This window comes from Phacochoerus africanus, chromosome 1 (genome assembly GCF_016906955.1).
Source record: "Phacochoerus africanus isolate WHEZ1 chromosome 1, ROS_Pafr_v1, whole genome shotgun sequence".
Lineage (NCBI taxonomy): Eukaryota > Metazoa > Chordata > Mammalia > Artiodactyla > Suidae > Phacochoerus > Phacochoerus africanus.
Window position 1 is genome coordinate 146,653,060 of NC_062544.1, and position 25,519 is coordinate 146,678,578.

General features: G+C 48.3%; 1 protein-coding gene across 2 annotated transcripts in view; it reads left to right on the forward strand.

Annotated features, from left to right (window-relative positions):
- IRAK2 (interleukin 1 receptor associated kinase 2) overlaps nt 1–25,519 on the forward strand; it is a 66,106-nt gene that overhangs the window by 23,221 nt on the left and 17,366 nt on the right. For both annotated transcript variants that reach the window (XM_047780718.1, XM_047780729.1), the window contains exons 3-9: nt 4,331–4,477; nt 10,052–10,143; nt 12,962–13,156; nt 13,239–13,303; nt 16,558–16,672; nt 19,440–19,549; nt 21,623–21,818. In XM_047780718.1, coding sequence (XP_047636674.1) covers nt 4,331–4,477; nt 10,052–10,143; nt 12,962–13,156; nt 13,239–13,303; nt 16,558–16,672; nt 19,440–19,549; nt 21,623–21,818 — 920 coding nt within the window. The remainder of the gene's footprint in view (nt 1–4,330; nt 4,478–10,051; nt 10,144–12,961; nt 13,157–13,238; nt 13,304–16,557; nt 16,673–19,439; nt 19,550–21,622; nt 21,819–25,519) is intronic.

The window sequence follows — 25,519 nt, forward strand, 5'->3', positions numbered from 1 at the left end:
CATGTATGGGAAAGCACATAGGACAGAAAAAGCCTGACCTAGACTTGGGTGATGATAATAACAAGTGTAAATAACTGTTGAGCACTTACTTATTTCATCCCCATGGCAACTCTCTGGGGTAGAGGGTACAGTTCCTCATTCCACTTTGTTGGATGAGACTTGGGGAGGGTCCCTTGTCTATGAGCTTGGCTGCGGCATGCACTGTGGGCTGGATGCTAAGAGTTCATCCTTGGGCTCCACGGCACACGTGATTCATGCTCAATGGAGAGAGTAGGATATCCTGGAGTTCCCCCTGTGACAGCGCCTTGGGATGAATTTTTGATCCCTGGCCAGGTGGCGTTGCCATAGCTACAGCTTAGGTTGTGACTGTGGCTTGAATCTGATCCCTGGCTCAGAAACTCCGTATGCTATGGGGTTGCCAAAAAAGAAAAAGAGAGAGAAAGAGAGTGGCATCCTGAAATACAAAGCAGAGAGAAAAAGGAATCGTGTTGTCATCCCCTGGGAACCCTGGAGAAGCACAGAGAAACTCTTCTGCCCCCCTCCCTCTTCCCCCTGGTGCCAGAAACTCTACCCTCATCACTCTGGGTTAAGCCAGTGCTTCTCAGCCTCACCTGGGGAACTCATGAAACCATCCAGACTCTGACTTAATTGTTCTGAGAACCAGGACCTCAGTCCTCAGGCGACACCTCCTCCCATCCCCAGGATCCCCAGGGAGAACCTCCAGCTGCCTGCCATCCTGTGTGTGACCAGGCTGGCTGCCAGCCGCACAGCGGGCAGAAGCAGGTCATGCTTCCCTCTTGGGTTCCTGTACTGCTCAGCCCCACGGCCACTGCACCTTCGAGGCCCTGCCACTGCCTACTGAGGATCATGTGTCCATTAGAGGGTTGAGCAGGGAGAGAGGACAGAGGTCAGGGGATAAGCACACTACAGTTTGTGTCCTGCCCCTGGCCTTGGCACAGATGCTTTCCAGATCTTGGCCCACTGAGTCAAGGGACAGTCCTGGGACAGAAGAGTTAATCTGACCCCACAGAAGTTGCAAAGGAAGCTCAGAGAATTAAGAAATCTGCCCTCGGGTGCACAGCCAGGCCTTAGAGAGGCCGGCTCCGCAAACAGTTGCTTTCCCACATTTACTCTTGCTTCTGCTCTGTGATCACAATTCATATCTTTGGATCTCAGGATCCTGCAGAATCAACTTAATGTGTGGAATCTTTTTGAGAATATAATTCCAGGGGGAGTAAAAGCTGCCCCGGAAGCATGAGGCGGCTCTCATGTGTCAGTCATAAGGATAAATGATGCAACCGCTTGTTTCTTGGGCTTGGCCTTAGCAGACAGGAAACTCGAGTGACCTTTAAAGCTTGTCATGACCCTTTCTTGTGAACATTTTGTCCTCCTTTGCCCCATCCTGACCTTGCTCTTCTATTTTTACTCTGGTGTATGTTCCAGCCCAAAGGAGTGGGCATTGTATCTGCTCAGCTATCAGATCAGTTACAAAGAGCCGAAAAGCTACAGTTTCTCCCCCCTCTGGCTTTGATGGTAAGAAAAGAAGCCAGCAAAGTCTTCCTGAACCTTTAGTTCCAGCCTGCACCTTCCAACTCAGATCACCCACCAGCAACCCAGGAGTCTAAGTGAAGATGTGTAATGTTTATGCATCTTATTTTATTGTGTGCATCTAAAAACCATCTGAAAACCCACAGCGTGCTGAGACAGAGGTTTCACAGGAAACGAAACTTCTCATCAGATTGTCACTATGGGCCTGATGTGGGGCTGTCATCTGTCCTCTGTGGCTGGTTGTGGACCTCCTGCGTGACTAGGTGGGAGGGTGGGTATCAGCCCAAAATGCACTGGCAAGCTCAGTCTCAGGCTGGAGCCCCCACTGGTGCTGGGATAGTTTCTTCCCCCTCAGGCATGTGCCCTGTTCCCACGTGTTTGCCAGCTGTAGGCCACTGCATGTCCCTGTGGACTCTCCTTAGGTTGAGAATGTAATGGAAGCTTTTCTCTTCCCTGTGGGTGGAGGCCAGAGAGGTCAGCTACAAATGGGCTGGTGGCCTCAGTGTTCTTGCCAAATAGGTCTTGAGCGAGAGGCAAAGATCTGTGCAGAAAGGAAAAGAGAAAAGGACTAGGATATTGAAGTTAGGTCAGGCCAGGAGGGTCACCTTCACTCCCATTTGGTGACAAAATGGTGTCAGCCAGGCCTCAGATGGGGGAAGGTGCTGCTTATTCTGGGGCTGCCGGCAGTTAGGGTACAAGTGGGACCTTTAGAAGCCAGTGCAGCTGAGGACACCTCCTCCTGTGGTGGGCTGTCTGGGGTCCCTGTCACCAGCAGGTCTGGCACAAGGGGGGCAGGGGCCTCAGAGGAGTCATCTCTGCCTTGTGCCTCGTCCACAGATGCCGTCATAAGGATGGCATGGATGTGGCCCTTTGAGGAGCGTGGGCAGAACCCACTCAGAGAGGTTTGGGGCAGGAGGAGTCAGAGTTGGGAGGGCAGGGAGGAGAGGGCCGTGTGTGGCACGGGGGCCCCTTCCTCCTGGGGTGCTCACTTCTGCACACACCCTGAGCAGGCAGCTTCTCTCTGGACCTGCTCACGAGCCAGCCTTCCCTGCCCGCAGTTGTCTCTGTTGTCATTTTGTCTGACAGACTGTGTGTTACCCTGCACCTGTGGAAGGCAGTGTGTTACACAAATAGAGACGGGGGATTCCATGAGTCTAGCTGGCAGGGCCGCCTCTGGGGAGGAACCTCCCTTCTGGCGTCACAGTTGAGGCCAGAAGGGCTGCTGCCTGGTGAGATGAGGGTGGGGACAGTGGAGACCCGAGGACTGCAGGTGGGGAGAAACGAAGTGTGCGTCCCCCAGGGCCCCCACCTTCCTGCCCCAGCGCTCCCTGCTCCCCCTGCAGGTTTTACCTCCCTGAGTTCTCGTTTCTCTCCCTGCTTCCCCCAAGGTTGGGGGTGAGGACACGCACAGTGAAGGTGTCAAGTGCACAACTTAGTCGGTGGCAAAACACAGAGGTGGCTAAAGCTTGGGTTCGAGCAGCTTGGTCCTGTAGTCACAATCAGTTGTGTTCAGAGGGAGACATGGTTGACCTGGAGGAATAAATGCTCCCAGAGCCTCAAAGACTTGGAGGTGCTTTGCCCCAAATCCCAGCGGCTGTGCAGTATGAGAGAGAGAGCGAGTGGCAGCCTCCTCCTGGGACTCCAGTTTTCTTCGTTCTCAAATGTGGGTTCATCTCACACCACCAGAGCATGAAAGGCCTCGAATGCAGGCTGGAGGATTTGGTCTGCAAGGCACGGGGGAGACGGGAGGATTCTGATGAAGAGTGGTGGTTTATCCTGGCAGGGGGGAGTCAGAAAGGCTTTAAACAGGGAAGTGGAGAGACTGGCTCTGTATTTTGGTCAGATGCATCCTGGGGAGGGCATGGAAGCCGCCTGAGCCAGAGGCCCCACCAGCCCAACTGGAGAGATGACGATAGATGTGGGGGAGGGGAGAGGAAGCCACTTCACAGGAAGCAGGCTCTGTGGAAGCTGTGTAGACACGCCCTCTGGCACCTTTGGGGTTTCCCAAATCAGTGCAAAGGGGAAGTGATTATTCTCAAAAGACAGGTGACCTCCACCTAGGCTCTCACAGCTGGTCCTGCCTGGCCAAGCTGTGTGACCTCGGACAAGCCACTTAATCTCTCAGGCTTCATCTCCTCCAGGATGCAGGGAAGGACCTTGTTAAGGACTTTGTGCAGAGCTGGGCCTGACCAGGCATCGTCAGCATGTGGTTGATGTGGCTGCTATTTTCAGGCTTCCTGTCTTTAGAACAGGGAAGGACACGCATGTCTGTGCTGCTCATGGAAAGGGAAGCTGGAGGACTGCCAGGTCTTGTCTCTTTAGGGGCTCCATGGGGACTCAGCAGGAGGGAGAGCTCTGACTTGGCTGCATGTTCAGGGAACCCTTTCATGTCTGCACCCTCAGTCCTCCCGCCTAGCAGCCCTGTGAAGGAGGCCAGCAAATGTGATCATGATTATCATCGCTGTTTCATAGTGAGGAGACAGGCTCAGAGAAGGAAAGTGACTTGTCTAAGGTCACACAGCTGGTAGGTTTAGAAGCCAGGGGTATCTGACTCAGTGTGTTGGAGCCAGGCCCATGGCAGGAGATTGCTGGTTCTGAGCACTACCGCTCAGTCATGGGGAGGCTGAGGTCCAGAGAGGGAAGCAACTCTTGCCGGGCACAGAGTGAAGTCAAGGCTGGGCTAAGGCTCTGACCTAGGTCTGTGACTTCTCCACCCAGCCTCTTGATGACTAACCTGCTACATCAAATAATAAGAGCTTGCTTTCTTCCTATCCCATTTCAGGGAAACCTGTTCCTGAAATCAAATCTTCCATCCCAGACTCCCTGGATGTTGTGAAGCCCAGAAAGCCTTTTCCAGCTTCTGTACAAAATGCTGAGGACAAACAGGAAATGGGGCGGCCCATGAGGCCAACCACTTTTCCAAGCCCAGGTAACTTTTTTTTTTTTTTTGATCTTTTCTAGGGCCGCACCAGCGGCATATGGAGGTTCCCAGGCTAGGGGTCGAATGGGAGCTATAGCCACCGGCCTACACCGGAGCCACAGCAATGCCAGATCTGAGCCTCATCTGTGACCTACACCACAGCTCATGGCAACGCAGTGGGCATCCTTAACCCACTGAGTAAGGCCAGGGATCAAACCCGCAATCTCATGGTTCCTAGTCGGATTCATTAACCACTGCACCATGAGGGGCACGCCAGACCCAGGTAATTTTAATTAAACTTAATTTTTTAATTTCAAGGAGACTTACTTTAGGAACTGTTTTATCTATAAGGCTATTTAGCTCAGAATATAATAGCAAAAAACTGGAAAAACAAATGTGGATGGCGAAATTGATCACAGATGTTGGTAATAATGAAATCCTGCTGACAGTGATGTAGGCATGTGTACATACATGGAAATATGTTCGTGCTATATTGAGTTTATAAAATTCAAAATGTGAGGGAGTTCCCAGTGTGACTCAGTGGGTTAAGATCTGACCATAACAGCTTGGGTTGCTCAGGAGGTGCAGGTTTGATCCCTGACCTGGGAACTTCCATATGCTGTGGGTGTGGCCATAAAAAAAAAAAAAGGTAAGATAACAGGAGTTCCCAGGTGGTGTAGCAGGTTAAGGATCTGGTGTCACTGCTGTGGCTTAGGTCCCTGCCGCAGCATGGGTTCCATCCCTGGCTCAAAGAATTTCCACATGCCATGTACCATCTATTACCATTTTTATAAAAAGAAACTCAGTAATTGAGGTCTTTCTTTGTGTGAGACAGTGTTCTAAGCTTGTCAAAGATGTTGACTTATTTAATCCTCCATTAACTGTATGAGTTTGGTCTTGTTATTCTCCCCATTTCACAGAGGAGGAAACTGAAGCACTAAGAGGTTAAACAGCCTGCCAAGGTCATACGCTACAGGGCCCAGGTATTTTACCTGTGGTCCACCAAGGCCCCAGCACAGACTCTGAGCTGGAAACCTGGTGACCTCTCTGCCCTCCACAGACCCCTTGCCCCTCACATCCATGTGAGGGTGGTGCCACCTACCTTCCCCCATTCCCTCATCAGGTACAGATCTGCTGCTTTGTTCTCTGGGGCTTGAGTGCAGAGCGGGAAAGTGACTTGCTCAAGGGTTGGAATTAGAGTAGGAAGTAGCACCTGAGCCATGGGATTTGAACACTTATGTCCCCACCACTGCACCCCCCACTGTCCCAAAGCCTTGGGGCCCACTCCAGCCTTGTCTCCATGCCCTCATGCCCAGGGATGGGCTCAGGGACTATGATGAAAGCACTCAACCAGCGGGTGACTTCCCCAAGGGGAACTGCTCCTTACACCACCCTCACCACCGATCCCTCGGAGCCTTGCCCCTGTTCCGCTCTCCTGCAGCTCCTGAGTGATGAACTGGAGATCCCAATCCATGAATCCACAGTCCACTGATGTGGCTCCTGAAGCCAGGGTCAGCGTCACCTGAAAGCAGCTGCGTGGGCTTTTGCACCAGGCAGACCCGTATTAGAATCCCAACTCTGCCACTTTCCAGCAGGAGTGACTTAGCTTCTCTGTACCTGATCTTCCTCATCTAAAAAAATAAGCTATGTCATCATGTGTAGTAAGGAATCATGTACCTTAATGTAGGTGCTCCTTACACGTTAGGTGATATTAGGAACATTCTAGATACCCCAGCGAAGTTGAGTTTGGAAAATTCATTCTAGGTCAAGGAGTCTGAATTATTTCCTGTAGCTATTTATTAAAAAAAAAAAAAAAAGAGGCAGGACTTTGATCAGCAATTAAAGATAAGGAGAAATGGTCCTAAAGCTAATTGATGACCAAAGGGAATGATAATAATACAATAGGGCAATGAGGTGACAGGTAGAGCAGCTTCGCCAGAGGTTCCTTATCTAGGCTACCCTGAAAAGAAACATCAGATCTCTGGCAGCTTTGCACCTTTTGCTTTCTTGGCTGGCACTTGGGAGGACATGTGCCTAGACAGGCCTGGATGATAAGTATCATCTGTAGGTGGAGACAAGACATCAATTGTCTATAAAATTGAATCAATTTGCCCAAATTGGGACATTAATTGCCCAAATTGAAAATGAGAGCATAATCATTAATTGCATCAAATAACCCAAAGTCTGTCTTCTTTTGGGAAAACCTCAAGGTACCACTGGGCCCCAAAGTTCAAGCTGATTATCTCGTAGGAGTAGAGATCTGGGAGGTGGAGGTGGCTGGGGAGGAGGGCGCAGACAGGTGGGAATGGTGCTTGACCACTGTTGCTGCCTTAGCCTGACAACCCAGGGAGAGGGACGCTTGAGAGCTGGGGAAGGGGACATAACCTGCTGAAGCTCTATGGCTGAAAAAGTGGTGGGATGGGATTCAGACAAGTTGTTCCAGAGCCCATAAACCCTTTTTTTTTTTTTTTTTCTCCTGCACCTGAGGCATGGGGAAGTTCCAGGGCCAGGGATCAAACCCACATCACAGCAGTGATCTGAGCCACAGCAGTGATAGTGCCAGATTCTTAGGACACTGGGGAACTCCCAGAGCCCACATCTTAATTATTTTTTGTCTTTTGCCTTTTTAGGGCCGCACCCATGGCAAATGGAGGTTCCCGGGCTAGGGGTCTAATTGGAGCTACAGCTGCTGGCCTACGCCAGAGCCGCAGCAATGCCGGATCTGAGCCACGTCTACGACCTACACCACAGCTCACAGCAACGCCGGATCCTTAACCCACTGAGCAAGGCCAGGGATTGAACCCGCAACCTCATGGTTTCTAGTCAGATTTGTTTCCACTGCGCCACAATGGGAACTCCTAGAGTCCACATCTTAACTTCTGTATATACTGACCCCCTCAGCGTAGGTGGGAGAGGAAGTGGGAGAGGCATGGAGGTGGAAAGTACATGAGCAGATGAGCCACAGACAGGTTCTGGGCATCTCCTAAAACAAACAGATGCTCAAAGCTACAATGCAGATTAAAGGGCTCTGAGCAGCTGAAATATCTGTTGCAAGCCTTACCTGTAGGAGAGGCCACTGGGTGTCCATCAGAATTGATTTACACTTCTTCTGCATGTAGTTTTACCAGCTGCTGTTCTCTACGTGTACCAGAGACTGGTCTTTGTGCTTTATGCTGTCTCTTTTAACCTGGACCAGAAGTCTACAAAGAATGGACTATTACTGTTTATTTATTTTTTTTAACATCTAAGGAGTAAGCTCAAGAAATGAAGCACAAGTCACCCAGGGTCAAATCTTTAGTCATGACAGAGCCAGGACTTGAGCTCAGTTCTGCCTGCTGCCAAGAACGGAGATGGGAGAGCTGGGCAGAACCACTGCCAGCCACAGGGCAGGAACTGGAAGACCCCAAATTAGGTACAGCACGGCCCTGTGTTCTCTGTTCCTGCCTACAGGGACGCAACTCAGCAGGACAAGATTCAGTGCATTCCGTTTGAGAGAGAGAGAACATTCTAGAAAGATTTCTGTGGAAAATGGCACATGAAGGTTAAACTCTTAGTGTTTTGGAAATGACATTTGTGTAGACCAGTGTCTTCTGACCCAGACCTCCTACAAGTGTTTACAAAGCAAGGACTATTTCTTACCTGATTTCTCAGCTTGCAGTATTGGCCCCAATTCCCTCCCTTTGCAAATCAACAGGATAAATAGACTCAGCCACCCCTAGTAGCCCACCTGTGTCACAAGAGCAGACCTCAGCGATCCCCCCACCCTGAGAGTCAGATCCCCAGGTATCAGTCAGATGGGAGAATCATGATTGTGTGGGGCCAGCTCTGGGTGGGCAGTGGGAGAGGAAAGGGGCTGACCATGTGTGCAGCTGCTGTGAGGCTGGAGGGGAGCGGAGAGAGTGGGTAGGAAAGCAGCAGGAGGGAAGTGGAGTTGGCAGGAGCAGCGGTCCCCAGAGTGTGGGTCCCCCACCCCCACCCCCTGCACCCTCTCCCCCGTGATACGTGAGAGCACTGGTGTTAAAAAAAGGCACATATCACATGCACCAAAAACTAGGGATTTTAAAGCTAAATTCTTAACACCTTAATTCGAGTGGATTGAAAGAAAACATCAAGTAATTCATTGTGGAGAAGCAGAGACACACAGGCAAAACTTAGTAGATGGATGACTGTGACCGCAGTTTGGATGACTCAGTCCAAGGGTGTTTGAGTGGAGGCCAAGAGAAGGCAGGGCCAGGGTGGAGGCCTCTGTCACGGGAGTGGCTGTGGCCTGGCACCTTTCTGCAAGGCAGTCTCCCCTCTGCCCCAGGTCACGTGGGTGGTGGCAGGGTGGGAGCAACCTCAGAAGCACACAGATGCATGGATGGATCCTCATGAGCTTCGGGACTCTGGGGAGTTATGCTGCCAGTGGTTGTCTGCATCTGGTCTGCAATACATTGCTGGTTTTGTTGATTTTTATGTTTGTTTTTTGGCAGCACCCACTGGCATGTGGGAGTCCCCTGGCCAGGAATTGAACCCACACCACAGCAGTCCTTAACCCACTGAGCCCTTAGGGAACTCGTGTTTTGTTTTTTATCTTACTTTTTTTTTGTCTTTTTGCTTTTTCTAGGGCCACTCCCATGGCATATGGAGGCTCCCAGGCTAGGGGTCTAATCGGAGCTGTAGCCACAGGCCTACGCCAGCACCACAGCTACGCAGGATCCGAGCCGTGTCTGCGACCTACACCACAGCTCATGGCAATGCCAGGTCCTTAACCCACTGAGCAAGGCCAGGGATCGAACCTGCAACCTCATGGTTCCTATTTGGATTCATTAACCACTGAGCCATGATGGGACTCCTTTATCTTACTTTTTATTCTGGTTTTCCTATTTACTTTTTTGGACAAAAGTTTTCTTCCCATGTCTGAGCTGTAGCTCTTAGCTGGAAGCTCAGTTTAAGTGACAGTGCACTCAGGGACAGAAGGGGTGTGTGTGCATCTGTGTCCTTTGGGGAGGGCTTTTTATTGTTAGTACGCCATTCTGGGGTCTGCATTTTCTGGTGCCCTGTGGGTTTGCCAATGTGCTACCTTCTCAAGTGTAGTTCTTTCACTTAAAGCCAATCCTGAGAAATGTGGTGGGGGGTAGGAGGAATAAAACAAGCAAAACACAAAGTAACGACTCTAGAAGCAGCAGACAATGTTGGGAGAGAGGCGCTGTGTGGTCCTCCTCTTGGGCTCCGAGGGGGTGAAATAGTCTCAGGCTTTGTATCAGGTGAGTATTATTTTATCAGCTGCCTGTGTTAAGAGTTGTGAAAGGCTGATTCTGGTTTTGCCATAGTGATCTTTCAGGCTTCCGAAACTAGCTTTTTTAATGGCCAAAGTTCCAGACTAATCACTCCTTTCCTGATAATATAAGCCAGAAATTCTTGAAGGGAACACCAGAGCAGTGTGTAGGCTGGTGCTGGGGTGTCAGGGAGGACAGACATCATTACTGACAATAGGTGTTTCTGGAGTGAATGGGAGACTGGCTTTTGGTCTGGAGCCCAGACGGGGACCCCTCCTGCCTTCCTCCAGCAGCCGTGGCCTGACCCACAGCCCCTTCTTTTCAGGGCCCACTCTCTCCAGAGCCAGCCTCCCGGTGCCTCCTGAAGATGCTCCTTCTTCCTTAAAAACTGACCTTCTCCCCTCATCTGATTCAAAGGTAAATCCTCCAGTTTGTGTCTCTCTCTCAGAAATGCACCATTTTTATTCCTAGAGACCAGTTTGGGTGTTAGGGGTTGGGGGGAAGGGGGAGAAAGGAGACCCATTGAATTTCTCTAAGCTTCTAAGACTCTAAGTCTAGTCCTCAATAAAACTGGGCCGGGGGTGAGGGGGTGCAGAGAGGGTGCACTTTAGGTTTTTTTTTTTCTTTTTAGGGCCCCACATGTAGCATATGGAAGTTCTTAGGCTAGGGGTTAAATTGGAGCTGCCCCTGCTGGCCTGTGCCACAGCCGCAGTACTGTGGGATCTGAGCTGAGTGTCTGTGACCTACACCACAGCTCACGACAGTGCTGGATACTTAACCTACTGAGAGAGGCCAGGGGTTGAACCCTTATCCTCATGGGTTCATTACCGCTGAGCCACAGCGAGAACTCTGCACTTTAGTTTTTTTTTTTTTTTTGTCTTTTTGCTATTTCTTTGGGCTGCTCCCGCGGCATATGGAGGTTCCCAGGCTAGGGGTCGAATTGGAGCCGTAGCCACGGCCTACACCAGAGCCACAGCAACATGGGATCCGAGCCACATCTGCAACCTACACCACAGCTCACGGCAACGCCCGATCGTTAACCCACTGAGCAAGGGCAGGGACCGAACCCGCAACCTCATGGTTCCTAGTCGGATTCGTTAACCGCTGCGCCGTGACGGGAACTCCAGCACTTTAGTTTTTAATGAGCTTTTCCATTATTTGTGTTAAGGGAGAGCTGATAATTAGCTTCTCCCTCACCTCTTGCTTGCAGCCTGCCTCCCTTCCAACCATTTTTTTGCCAAAAATATATGTGTTATTCTGAATTTTTAATGACTTGGATCGCAGGTGATTTCTGTGGGTCTTAAGCACTTTTGCCTTCCAAGGCCCTTTCTTTCATTCAAAAAATTTTTTAAATTATATCTTATGATGGCACCAGTATAAAGACGATCCTAATCCAAGTTGGATTAAAAATTTAAACATTTTGGGGCGTTGCCTGGTGGTCTAGTGGTTAGTACTTGGCGCTTTTACCACCTTGGCCTGGGATCAATCCCACATCAAGCTACTGCATGCTGTGGTCAAAAAGTAAAATAAAAAAATTTTCCTCTTCGACTTGAAAAAGTTCGTTTTTGCTCTTGAGACTTTGAAAGAAATTATGTCAAGATGTTTTCATGGGCCCCTAAAAGTGTCCTGGGCTGGGTGCCTGGCGGAGAAGCCAGGGCTTACATGGGTATAATTAGTGGAACTCATCCTTAAAGGGGACTGTCACTTAAGCAAGATTGTTTTATTTTCTAATAATCATTTTCAAAAATGGTTTAATAACTGGGGAAATGATCATGGTATAATGTTAAGAGAAAACACCAAAAGTCAAAACTATGTGTGTGACATGATCACAATTTTTAGGAAAAAAATCCTTGGAGTTCCTGTCATGGTGCAGTGGAAACAAATCTGATTAGGAACCATGAGGTTGTGGGTTCTATCCCTGGCCTTGCTCAGTGGGTTCCTTTAAGGATCTGGTGTTGCTGTGAGCTGTGGTGTAGGTTGCAGACGTGGCTTGGATCCTGCGTTGCTGTGGCTCTGGCATAGGCTGGCAGCTGTAGCTCCAATTAGACCTCTAGCCTGGAAACCTCCATAGGCCACAAGGTGCAGCCCTAAAAAGACAAAAAAAAAAAAAAAAGAAAGAAAGAAAACCTGTTTATCTAATCTAACTGGTAAGGATTACACTAAATGGATAATGGGATCATGGATAATTAACCATGCTCTAATTTTCTAAAACAGTTTATAAGAGCATATATAACTTAGGAGTTCCTTGGTGGCCTAGTAGTTAAGAATCCAGCATTGTCACTGCTGTGGCACAAGTTCAATCCCTGGCCCAGGAACTTTGGCATGTGGAACTTTGGCATTCCTCCCCCCCCCCCCAAAAAAAGAGCATATGTAAATGAAAATAAATGGAAGTTTATGTCACTTTTTTTTTTTTTAAAGAAAGGAAGTAATTGAAGCAGAGCTGTGTTTCTTAGGCTTACACAGAATTGTGTGTGGTTATGTGAACCTGTATCCTGCTTCCCAGCAAGCATACAATGTGCAGGATGGGGGGCATAGCCCGGCCATCGATCTGCTGTGACCTCACTTCAGCTCTTTGACTCCCTTGGTGTTCACATTTGTAAACTGAAAAAAAAAAAAAAAAAAAAGCAAAACATCATTCATGGGTCCAGGAATGCTCCTATTTTATGTATTTTATTTTCTACTTTTTAATTTAATTTAATTTTTTCTTTTTAGGGCTGCAGGTGCGGCATATGGTGGTTCCCAGGCTAGGGGGCGAATTGGAGCTTCACCTTCCAGCCTATGCCCCAGCTACAGCAATACCAGATCTAAGCCACATCTGCGACCTACGTCACAGCTCATGGCAATGCTGGATCCTTAACCCATGGAGCGAGGCCAGGGATCAAACCTGTGTCCTCATGGATACCAGTTGAGTTCGTTTCCACTGAACCACAATGGGAACTCCTGGAATACTCCCATTTTTAGTTAATCTTCAAAATTACCCTCCAGGGTACTCTGGTTATCTTCATTTTTGCTGATGAGGAAATCAAGGCTCAAAGAGGTTAAGTAACTTGTCCAAGGTCAAGGAGCAAGTTAGAAGCAGATTTATTCTTTGTGCCGTCCCTCCTCACTGGAGGAGATGGTTGTCTCCCCCCCCCCCCCCAGCTCTGGTATTTCTAAGATTCCCTGAGGTACTAGGGAAAATAACATTTTCTGTATTAATTCCATATTAATCTCCATCTCTTCTCTGAATTCTCAGGAAGTCAGCACCTCTTTCCCTAAGAAGGAAACACTTGGAAACCTGACTGGAGACAACCTTTTCTGGAGTGAGGTGGACGTGGCCCAGGCAACTGATAACTTCAACCCAAACCACAAAATCAGCGAGGGGACCTTTGCTGACATCTACAAAGGGCAAAGGCACGGCACGCCGTTTGTCTTCAAGAAGTTCCGAGAGGTGAGCACTTCTTGGTTTCCAGTAATGGGTGGAGGCTGATGGTGAGACTGGATTTTCACGTTTCATTGTCTTTTCTCCGCAGATGGTCGGCTCAGGTCCAGGATTGACTGAAAAATTCTTACAGGCAGAGGTACAAATTTGTTGTAGGTAAGCCTCCCCTTTGGAAAATATTTTGTTTAATGATGACAGCTAACCTATATAGATAGTGCTTCCTGTGTAGCAGCCAGGTTTTAGAAACTCTCTTTGCTTAAACTCATTTCACCCTCATGAGAACCCTTTAACATAGCTACTATTATCACATTCTTTTATACATGGGCAAATTGAGGCACAGAGAGGTTAAATGTCTTGTCCAGGGTCACAAAGCTAATAAGTGACAGAGCTGGAATTTGAACCTAGGTTGGCTCTATAGTCCATGGTTTTTCTGTGTAGCCACCCTATGCATAGATTAGAATTGTAAAACAACCTTGGCTCACTTGGCTCAGCTCCCTCCTTCCGGGGGTCAAGAAATCTGTTTCTGTCCCATTTTTTTGAGACAGACAGAGACTTACTGATTCTATCCCTAAGGGCGAATGATGACCCACAGACTCAGTCCGGCCCAGACTTTGTTTTTATGGCCTGAGAGCTAGGAGTAGTTTTTACATTTTTAAAGTGTTGAAAAAAATAAAAAGAAGATTATTTCATGACGTGTGAAAAGTATATGAAATTCAAATGTCAGTGTCTAAAATGAAGTTTTTGTTTGTTTGTTTGTTTTTGCTTTTTAGGGCCGCACCCATGGCATATGGAGGTTCCCAGGCTAGGATTTGAATAGGAGCTGCAGCTGCTGGCCTGCACCAGAGCCACAGCAGTGCCAGATCCGAGCTGCGTCTTCAATCTACACCATAGCTCATGGCAACACCAGATCCCTGATCCACTGAGTGAGGCCAGGGATCAAACCTGCAATGTCACAGTTACTATTCGGTTTCATTTCCGCTGCGCCACAATGGGAACTCTAAAATGAAGTTTTATTGGAACCCAGACACACCCATGTATTTCTGTGTTGCGTATGGCTGCATTTGCATGTGATAGTGCACAGTGGAATAATTGCATCAGAGGCCAGATGGCCTCCAAAAGCTAAAGAATATATTGTCTAGCTCTTTACAGAGAGATATTGCTGATCTTTGGTCTTGAGCAATAAGGGCCTTCACAAGTTATCCTCAGGAGTTCCCGTTGTGGCTTAGCAGTGACGAAACCAATTAGTATCCATGAAGACACAGGTTCGATCCCTGGCTTGGCTCAGTGGGTTAAGGATCCAGTATTGCTGAGCTGTGGTGTAGGTCGCAGATGCGGCTTGAATCTCGTGTTGCTGTGGTTGTGGTGTAGGCTGGCAGCTGTAGCTCCAATTCGACCCCTAGCCTGGGAATCTCCATATGCCATGGGTGTGGCCCTAAAAGCAAAAAAAAAAAAAAAAAAGTCCTCCTGAAACTTAGATTTTATGAATAAGGAAAGTGGGGCTGGAGAAGTATAGTGAGCCTCCTTGTCACAGAGCTTAGGGAGACTGGGAATCTGAAAGGGAGGGCATTTGGACACCTGGACACTTGTGGTGGCTCTGCCATCGTTGCCTGATGGATTTAACACCTTGGTGTGAACACCAGCTGTCATTCAGCCTGGCACATCACTGTCTGAATTCCTCTGCCAGTGTGTAGCCTCAGGCCAGCATGATGATTCTGAAGTATTTTCAGAAATAAAATTATAAAGAGGAAAATAGAGGAGTTCCCTGGAGGCTCAGTGGGTTAAGGATCCTGCTTTGTCACTGCTGTGTCGTGGGTTCAGTTCCCAGCCCTGGAACTTCTGCATGCCACAGGCGTGGCCAAAAAGGAAAACAGAAATCACCAATTTTCCACACCACCTATTAATAACTACTGCTGTATTTATATTTTGATATATTTAATCCTTCCTCTCTTCATACATATGTATGAATACACACATTGTGCACACATACACACACACACTTATCTACACATATACACTTAATGGAAACTGCCAAGTCCTCCTTGCCAGAGTGCCTTTCTGGAGTTGACAGTCAGTCCTTCATTTATTGATTTGGCAAATTGTCAAGGCTGTTTCTGGTTCTAGGGAGTGCAAATGTGAAGAATACCCAGCGCCTGCCCTGGGGAAGTTTATGGCCCAATGAGGAGAGTGAAGTGTAAATAACATTAATGAGAGTGAAAAGTGTACAGTAGGGTGGCCTAGGGGTGTGGAGGGGGGCTGAGGGATCAGGCAGGAGGTTGTTGCAACAGTGCCAAGGAGAGTCCACTGGGGTCTGACCCAAGGCAGGAGGGAGAATGAAGGGGGCATTTGAAAGCTATTTGTGACAGTGGATGGTGACTAATTAGATAGAGGAGAAAAGGAAGTTTGTAGGACACTGGCTGGATGGTGGTGCCCTTCACTGAGAAAATAATGGTGGGCAGAGAGGCAGGTTTGGAACATGTCGAGTCTAAGGCTCTTCGCCTGGAGCATTGGGGTGCAACTCGATGTTCATGTCTGAAGGTAGGATGGGCCTGGAGATGAGAGATTAGGGGCCAGTCCTTCTAGAGGTGAGAGGTTCCTGGAGGAGCAGCTTATAAATAGCAAGATGACGGAGTCGCCGTCATGGCTCAGTGGTTAACGAATCTGACTAGGAACCATGAGGTTTCAGGTTCGATCCCTGGCCTTGCTCAGTGGGTTAAGGATCCGGTGTTGCCGTGAGCTGTAGTGTAGGTGGCAGGCACGGCTTGGATCTGGTGTTGCTGTGGCTGTGGTGTAGGCTGGCAGCTGCAGCTCCGATTAGACCCCTAGCCTGGGAACCTCCATATACCGCAGGTACAGCCCTAGAAAAGACCAAAAAAAAAAAAAAAAAAAAAGGCAAGATGATGAGCCCAGCTGGGGAGACTCAGATTTCGAAGGCAAAGGAGGAGGGTCTGAGCAGAAAAAGCCAAGAAAGAATAGGCAGAGAGGCAGGAGGACAGTCAGGAAGGAACAGTGACGCAGACCCCAGCAAAAAAGGGTTTCAGGGGGAGAACCCCAGTCCTGGGAGTTGGACAGACCTGTCTTCTGTCCTGGCTGCAGTTTGCTAGTTGTGACCTTGGGCAAGTTCCTTAACCTCTAAACCTCTGTTTCTGGAAGACAGATGTGTAGGGTATCATGTGCTACAGAGTAGTGAGTCAGGATAACTTTGAGTTCCTTGACTTCAAGCTCCTCGAAGGCATGCAGTTGTCATCTCTCTACCCTGTTGCTGGGCCCTTAGGGGTCAGAGCATTAGGTTCCTGGGAGGTTACTGTATCCTGGGAGGGAGGTAGAAAGGGCAGAAGAGGAGGTAGGAAATGGAGCAGTCTGAGTATTCTTTCTGTCTGACTTCTCCTTCCTGAACTGATGCCTGATTTCAGATGCTGCCACCTCAACATCTTACCTCTGCTGGGCTTCTGCACCGGAGAACAGTTTTACAGCTTGATTTATCCATACATGACAAATGGTTCTTTACAGGACAGACTTCAGGGTCAGGTAAGTGGCCAGCTCATGATCAAAGAATAGGACTAAGGCAGCACCCATTTAGAGAATCAAGGGTAAGAACTTTTAGGAGTCCAAAGGTGAAAGGGGCTATCCAGAGGAGCCCTTCAAAAACAGAAGTTGGGGAGTTCCCCTTGTGGCTCAGCAGTTAGCAAATCCAACTAGCATCCATGAGGATGCAGGTTCAATCCCTGGCCTTGCTCAATGGGTTAAGGATCTGGCATTGCCCTGAGCTGTGGTGTAGGTTGCAGACGCAGCTCGGATCCCAAGTTGCTGTGGCTCTGGTGTAGGCCAACAGCTGTAGCTCCTATTGGACCCCTAGCCTGGGAACCTCCATATGCTGCCGGTGTGGCCCCGAAAAGACAAAAAGAAAAGTTGGGCCAGGGTAGTTAAGATATAGCCAAACATCTTCAGGTAAAAAAGTATTTAAAAAGGTTATTTGAAACAGACTTGTGGTTGTCATGGGGGAGGGAGGAGGAAGTGGGATGGGCTGGGAGTTGGGGGTTGGTAGATGCAAACTATTACATTTAGAATGAGGTCCTGCTGTATAGCTGGATGTAGGTTGTGTACATCCAGTTTCTTAGGATAGAACATGATGGAAGATAGTATGAAAAAAAGAATGTATATATCTATGACTGGGTCACTATGCTGTATAGTAGAAATTGACACAACGCTGTAAGTCAACACAATACTCTAATAAAAATAAAAATAAATTAAAAAAATAAAAAGGTTTTTGACAACAGCCATTTAAGTCAAGACCAAGAAAAAGTTACCCCATAGCACTAATTTTATTCAACGTTGTTCAAACGTTGTTTTGAAGGTGCTAGCCAATGCAATAGGACAAGAAAAGGGAATTAACAGGTATGGTATGGAAATGTGGAGGCAAATTTTTATTAAGATATGCTATTCTAGGAGTTCCCGTCATGGCTCAGCAGTAATAAACTCGACTGAGGACCCCTCACATCACTCAGTGGGTTAAGGATCTGGCATTGCCATGAGCTGTAGTATAGGTCACAGACCTGGCTTGGATCCCATGTTCCTGTGGCTGTCATGTATGCCCTGCAGCTGATTTGATTCCTGGCCTGGCAACTTCCATGTGCTGCAGGTGTGGCCCTAAAAAGACAGAAAGAAAAATGCTATTCTAATAAATTCCTATTTGCTTATGAATTTGTTGAATATCTCTAAAGATATAAGAAACTGTTGCCTTGACTGCCTCTGGGGAGAACAGGTGGCTGGGGCATTGAATGGGAGGGAAACATTTACTACACACCCTTTTGACCTTTTGCATATCATACCATGTGAATGTGGGACCTACAAAATTATTATTATTATTTTTTCTTTTTAGGGCCACATCTGTGGCATATGGAAGTTCCCAGGCTAGGGGTCAAGTCGGAGCTACAGCTGCTGGCCTATGCCACAGCCCCAGCAATGCAGGATACGAGCCGAGTCTGTGACCTACACCACAGCTCTTGGCAATGCCAGATCCTTAACCCACTGAGTGAGGCCAGGGAGCCAGGGATTGAATCCGCATCCTCATGGATACTAGTCGGGTTCGTATAACTGCTGATCCATGAGGGGAACTCCCACAAAATTACGATTTTTAAGGCAAACCTCCTTTCCATAAAATTTTCAAACAGAAGGAACAAAGTTATTCCACAAGAGAATTATTGCTTCCTTTGGTAAGGACCAGACAAAGCAGTTATTCATGGTATAATAATGATCGTTAGCCTTGTTGAGCTCTCACTGTTTGCAGGACACTGATAATGGCTTTACATATGTCCTTCAGGCCTTGCCAGAACCCCAGAAGTTTCCCCCGTTTTCCAAAAGAGGAGTCTAGGAGTTCCCATTGTGGCGCAGTGGAAACAAATCCGACTAGGAACCATGAGGTTGTGGGTTCAATCCCTGGCCTTGCTCAGTGGGTTAAGGATCTGGCGTTGCCATAGCTGTGGTGTATGCTGGCAGCTGTAGCTCTGATTGGACCCCTAACCTGGGAACCTCCATATGCCCGTGGGTGCGGCCCTTAAAACAAACAAACAAACAAAAAGAGGAGTCTATAGCACAGAGGGGCAAAGTGACTTACCCAAAGAAACACAGCTGACAAATGTCAGGGCTAGAGTTTAAAAAAAATCCATTAGCAAGGCTAGTTCTTAGAAGATGTGGGACAAGAGACCTAAAACATAAGTTCTGATTTCGCCTGGACATTCAGTCTTAAAACAGCAGTGGCAGGTGGGGGCTTTAGACTACTCATAATGCCCCTTGGCTCTTGTGGAATCTCCCCAAATATTCATAAAATTGGTCCACGTGTTTGGTGTGCCAGCACAGGATCCCTAGCTCCTCTCCCAACCAGCCCCTTCTAGAGAATTCTGGAGCTGCCACTGTGAGAGTTGTGATAAAAATAGCTGCTGTTTGAGCACCCACAGTGTGGCAGGCACGATACTGAGGGCATACCACACACTCCTTTGAATCCTTATGACAACCCTAAAGCATAGGGATTAACATTTCTATTTTATATCTGAAGAAACGGAAGCTCAGAGACATTGGGTGTCTTTTCCAAAGTCACACAGGTAGTGTGCATCTGAGCAGGGATGTATAACTAGATATTTCTGATGTCAGAACTGGTACCCTGCCAGTAAACCCTGCTGGCCAAGTGCTGTTACAGCAGATCTGAGGGCTGGAGGGGAGGAGGGAGCCCAGGACCCTGCCATTGGGACTTTAAAAAGGCACAGGTGTGACTGTTTTCCCCTCCTTTTCTTTCTCTTAGGGTGGCTCAGACACCCTCCCCTGGCCCCAGCGTGTCAGCATCTGCTCAGGGCTGCTTCATGCTGTGGAGCACCTGCACGGCTTGGAGATCATCCACGGCAATGTCAAGAGGTGAGGGAGGAGGGCTGTGCCCTGCTCAGGGCCGGGGCTATGGGGATGAGACCGAACAGGCTCCTGGGTCTCACTCCTCTCCCTGTCTCCTCTTGACTTTCTCTCCTCTTCTTGCCTACCTTGGGTCTCTTCTTCCTTGGTTCTGCCCTCAGAAATCAGCATGTCTTCAGTTCCCATCGTGGCTCAGTGGTTAATGAATCCGACTAGGAACCATGAGGTTGCTGTTCGATCCCTGGCCTTGCCCAGGGTTAAGGATCTGGTGTTGCTGTGAGTATTGGTGTAGGTCACAGATGTGGCTTGGATCTGGCATTGCTGTGGCTCTGGCATAGGCCAGCAGCTACAGCTCCAATTAGACCTGTAGCCTGGGAACCTCCATATGCAGCGGTGCGGCCCTAGAAAAGACAAAAGACAAAAAAAACCCCAAAAAACAAAACAAACAAACAAACAAAAACAAAACAACAGTCTGGGTTGTAGTCTGTCTCTGATTGCTGTCAGCATTAACTGCCTGTCTCTAGCATTAAATACCTGTCTCTTTCTGAGCTGGTATTTCCCCAGCAGGCTCTCTGTACCCCTGCGGTATTTCACTTCCTGCCCCAGCAGCTGGCCTGGACTTCATCCTTGCACTGTGGGCCATGTGTGCCAGGCCCCCTGGACTTTTGAGCTCCTAACTCAGGCTCTTCTTGGAGACCTGCCCCCGCTTGTGTATCTTTTTGTCATAGATACTGTGACAGGGGTTAAGTGTGCACTGCAGCATTTCAGTACCTGCTCCCAGGAGCAAGAGTGCCCCATCTGAAGACTGGGACTGTGGGGAGGGATTCTGGAAAATCTGTCAAAGCTGACCTCGAAACTAGAACTCCCACTTCCCCAAAGTTCTCTCCCCGCTTGGCGAGTAGAATCCCTTTCCTCTTTTCTCCCCCTGATTTTTATTTGATTGCAGAAACAATTGTAATAGCAAGAAAGGAAATGAAAGGGCGAGAGGTCATGCTGGCCCGGCTGCCTTGACGCACCAGCTGACCTCCATTTTTCTGGTTTTTTTCCAGCCCCTGTCTGCACAGAAGTCTTAGCCCTAAGGGAGCACCACTTCCTAGTTACTACTTCATATTCTTTTTCCTCCCATGATTACATTTTCCCACATTGCGTGTTATCATTTTTCATGACTTCTTCTGTTGAAGGTATTGCCCTTTATTTACATAATCACTCCTAATAGTGAATATTGGAATTGGTGTCTACTTTTTTTTTTCCTCTCCCGGGGCGTGCGGAAGTTCCCTGGCCAGGGATTGAAGCCACACCACAGCAGTGACCCAAGCCACAGTAGTGACAACACTGGATCCTTAACCACGAGGCCACCAGGGAACTCCCCAAATGCATATATTATATATTTTTGGCCATGCCCACAGTATGCAGAAGTTCCCGGGCCAGGGATCAAAGCTACACCACAGTAGTGACTCGAGCTACAGCAGTGACAATGCCAGATCCTTAACCTGCTAGGCCACCAAGGAACTCCAGTGTCTACTTTTTAAAAACCATTTGGGGTTTAGTTTGAATGTATTTATACATGTAGCTTAGTGTTAAAAATTTTTTTCCTTTGTACTTTCTGAGAGTGTTCATTCCCACAGTTTAGATGACTGGGTCCAAGAATATTTTTATTGCTCTTCTTATTCCCCACAATCTGGGCAGGTTCAAGTCCAAAGGATGCTGGCATCTAGAGTCAGCTGGGCCAAAGCTGGGGGTTGGAACAGCTTCAGAAGGAACAGAGCCGACAACCCATGTGCTCAGCAGGCTGAGGTTGATCAGGGCTGACATCTGTGGGGATCAGGATGGCTGTACCTCTTTGGCTACCAAATGCCATTTCTGGGGCAGTAGGATAATCTCAGCTCCATCCCCATTTGCTGGTGGGGATGGGCTTCCAATTCCCCCCTCCCCTTATAAAGACAGGTTCATGAACTTGTTGAGGGTCCTCAGTGACTCTGACTTGTTGGCACTGCTCACTAAGTGTTTTTCCTAAAGGGTCTCCATGGCAGCCTCTTCTTGTCCACCTGAAAATGAGAAGGTTCTCTGCTTCCTTTCCCACAGCTCCAACGTTTTGCTGGACCAAAACTTCACTCCCAAGCTGGCTCATCCAATGGCTCACCTGTGTCCTGTCAACAAAAGGTCAAAATATACCATGATGAAGACTCACCTTTTCCAGGCCTCAGCTGCATATCTTCCAGAGGATTTCATCAGAGTGGGGCAGCTGACAAAGCGAGTGGATATCTTCAGCTCTGGCGTAGTAAGGGCTTCCCTCTCAGCTTAAATTTGGGCCTGCACACATTTGTCCTTTCCCTGGCTGCTTTGGAAGCACATAACAGAGGGTCTTAGAAATGTTTCATCAAGTACAGAGGAGGTTGGCAAACTATGGCCCACAGGTTAGAACTGGCCCAGGGCCTTTTTTTTTTTTTTTTTTTTCCCAGCTTTTGGCTTTTGAGGGCCTCACCCACAGCATCTGGAGGTTCCCAGGCTGGGGAGTTAAATCAGAGCTACAGCTGCCAGCCACAGCCATAGCCATAGCAACTCAGGATCCAAGCTACATCTGCAACCTACACCACAGCTCATGGCAACACTGGATCCTCAACCCACTGAGCGAGGCTGGGGATCGAACTCGCAACCTCACGATTCCTAGTTGGATTTGTTTCTACTGTGCCATGATGGGAACTCCAGGGCTTATTTTTTGTTTGTTTGTTTGGGGCGAGGATGGGCTGCTCCTGTGCATGCAAAGGAATTGAACCTGTGCCATAGCAACGACCTGAGTCACAGCAATGACAAGGCCTAATTCTTAACCTGCTGAGCCACCAGGAAACTCCTGTTGGTCTATTTTTTTTTCCTCCATGGTTTATTTTGTATGGCCTATAATTAAGAATTTTTTTGGGTTCCTTCTGTGGTGCAGTGGGATAAGGATCCAACTGTAGTGGCTACAGTTGCTGGGGAGGCGTTAGTTCAGTCCCTGGCCTGGTGCATGGGTTAAGGGGTCCACTGTTGCCATAGGTACGGCTCAGATTCAATCCCTGACCCAGAAACTTCCATATGCCATGGGTGTGGCCATTAAAAAAAAAGTTTTTATGCTTATAAAAGATTTAATCATATTTAATAATAGCAATAATAGTAAAAGAATATGTGACAAAGACTGCTTGTGGCTCACAAAACCAAAAATATTACTATCTAGCCTGTTAGAGAAAAAGTTTGCCAGCCCTGACATAAAGCTACTCACACATGTCCAGATACCGGTAGGCTACAGGTATCTCCTGACTTCCCTGGTTCACATCCATCGAGCCGTCTAATTGTCTCTCCAATTGTCTGTTCATCCACACAGCAGCCACCCATCCATTCGGTGTCTGTCTACCCATCCACCCTTCCATCCTGTCACCACCCCCATCCATCATTACTGTGTGTCACGCCCTTGGAAAGTAAATGTAACTAAAACACAATCCCTCCCCCTCGAGTTCATGGCCCGAGTGTAGACCTCCAAAGTAATTTTTATAGCACACCAGTTCCCTGAGAACTCGATAGGTTTGATGTGTTTAAAAGATTTTGATGGGAGTTCCCTTGTGGCACAGCAGGTTGAGGATCCGGATTGTCACTGCAGTGGCTTGGGTCGCTGCCCTGGCGTGAGTTCATTCCCTAACGTGGGAATTTGCACATGCAGCCAAAAAAAAAAAAAAAAGGAGGTTTTGACATGTTTAAATAGGTTTGAGAAATGCTGGGTTGAACAAAGCTAAGCAGAGGAAAAGAAAGTGACCACAAAATCAGAGCCTTTAATGTGGTAATGAGCCTTCAACCTGGTAACTGAATTTACCATAGCCCAGCAAACATATGCAGCGTTTCCCAAATTCATTTGACTATGGAACCTTGTTTTCTTCGTATCTCTAAACATTGGAGACCCATAGATCCCAGCCTGGGAAATGCTGGCTGAGAAAAGTGACCTCTGCCAAGAGCCACTAGCTGCGTCTTGGACCTTTTGCCTCTTCTCTTCTCCAGCCTCAAACTCTCCACTTCCTTTCTGTGACCACGGTCTCCTGTCCTCTGCTTCTCCCACTAATGCCCTTCCTCTGAGCCACTTCTGCCCTCAGCCCAACACATGCCAGATTCTGCTTCCCTCTGCCTCCTAGCCCATTGGGCCTTCTGATTTCCTTGCCCTCCCTCCCCCAGCCCCACTGCCAGGGGCTTGGTGAGCTCAGTAAGGCTAGCCCAGTCTCCTGCTCCTTTGAGAAGTAGGGGAACTGGACCCTAAGGATGCAGGCACTATAGTGTAGAAGAACTTAGGTGCATGGGGTTGCAGTTGCTTTCAGCTGTGTGACCTAGGGTATCACCTATAATTCTGGGTCTCAGTTTTATCCTCTGTAAAATGGTGGTAATGATACATATGGAGGTAATGTATATAAACTGGTTAGCAGAGTACCTTGCATAGATCAAGATGATGATTATTGTGGTTATTGCAATTATTCCTACCTTCATGCCCACTCCTTATTTTTGTTCACTCTTGACTTTTTATTTTTTATTTATTTTATTTTTTGCATTTTTTTAGGGCCGTGGCATATGGAAGTTCCCAGGATAGGGGTCAAATCGGAGCTATAGCTACTGGCCTGCACCACAACCACAGCAACGCAGGATCTGAGCCATGTTTTCGACCTACACCATAGCTCACAGCAGCCTGGATCCCTGACCTACTGAGCAAGGCCATGGATTGAACCCTCATCCTCATGGATACTAGTTGGATTCATTTCCACTGTGCTACAACAGGAACTCCCCACTCTTGACCTTTTAAATCAGCTCATTTGAGTTCCTCCTTCCTTCCTTCTTTCCTTCTTTCACTCACTCAGTGAGTGCCTCCTGGCTCCCTTCAGTCTTTTTCTCAGCTCTGCCACTGATGGATGGTGTGATTTTGAACTTTGGTTCCTCTGTGGAGAGCGCTGTGCTTCTCTGTGGTTTTTTGATGAGCACTAAATGACGTCTGTTAAAGGCCTACCATGTGGAAGGGGCAGAGGAAATGTTTGTCTGTTTCTTTCCCCTTAGCTCCCCCTCCCTTGCAGGAGCTGGTCAGGAGTCCCTTTTCAAGGGCCCGTCTGCCCACTGCAAGGGTGCCCTCTGCTGCCCTTTCCTGGCCACTGCCGCCTGTTAGTTACCCTGCAGGCCCTTCCTTTGAGGGCAGAGGATTTCTCAGCAGTACTGTGACTTATTTTCTGACTTTGAGAGAAGTTGTGGGAGGGAGATTTGACACCACGGATGGGGTACTCACTCCCTCATACTTACAACTGCTAGGTCACCATTTACCAGAGAAGGTTACAAGCTCAGATTTTAGTTGCCCAAAGATCACCTAAGCATGTAAGACCCAGAGAATTTGAACCCAGGCCTGACTATAGACTCCTTAGCCAGCATGCTGTTACCTCTGCTGAGAATTCCTGTTCAAAGCAGGTTTCCCATTTAAGACACAAATCACAGTTGGTCGATTTTGTGGTGGCTCACACTGGCTCAGGGCTGTGCTTTTTTTGGGAACAGATGAATTAACGAGTGGAGGATGTTAGCAAAATCCTGTGGGTGAAACATGCTGTGGATGTTGCTAAGACTTTCTGTCTAGAATGCTTATCTGCATGTGGTTCCTCCTTTTCCTGAGATTGACATAGCAGTGCCTGCTTACCATTTCTGATGGGTATTAAATGAAATCATCTTTGGAGTTCCCATCGTGGCGCACTGGTTAACAAATCCGACCAGGAACCATGAGGTTGCGGGTTCGATCCCTGGCCTCGCTCAGTGGGTTAACGATCCAGCGTTGCCGTGAGCTGTGGTGTAGGTTGCAGATGCGGCTCGGATCCCGCTTTGCTGTGAGCTGTGGTGTAGGTTGCAGATGCGGCTCGGATCCCGCGTTGCTGTGGCTCTGGTGTAGGCTGATGGCTACAGCTCCGACTGGACCCCCAGCCTGGGAACCTCCATATGCCACGG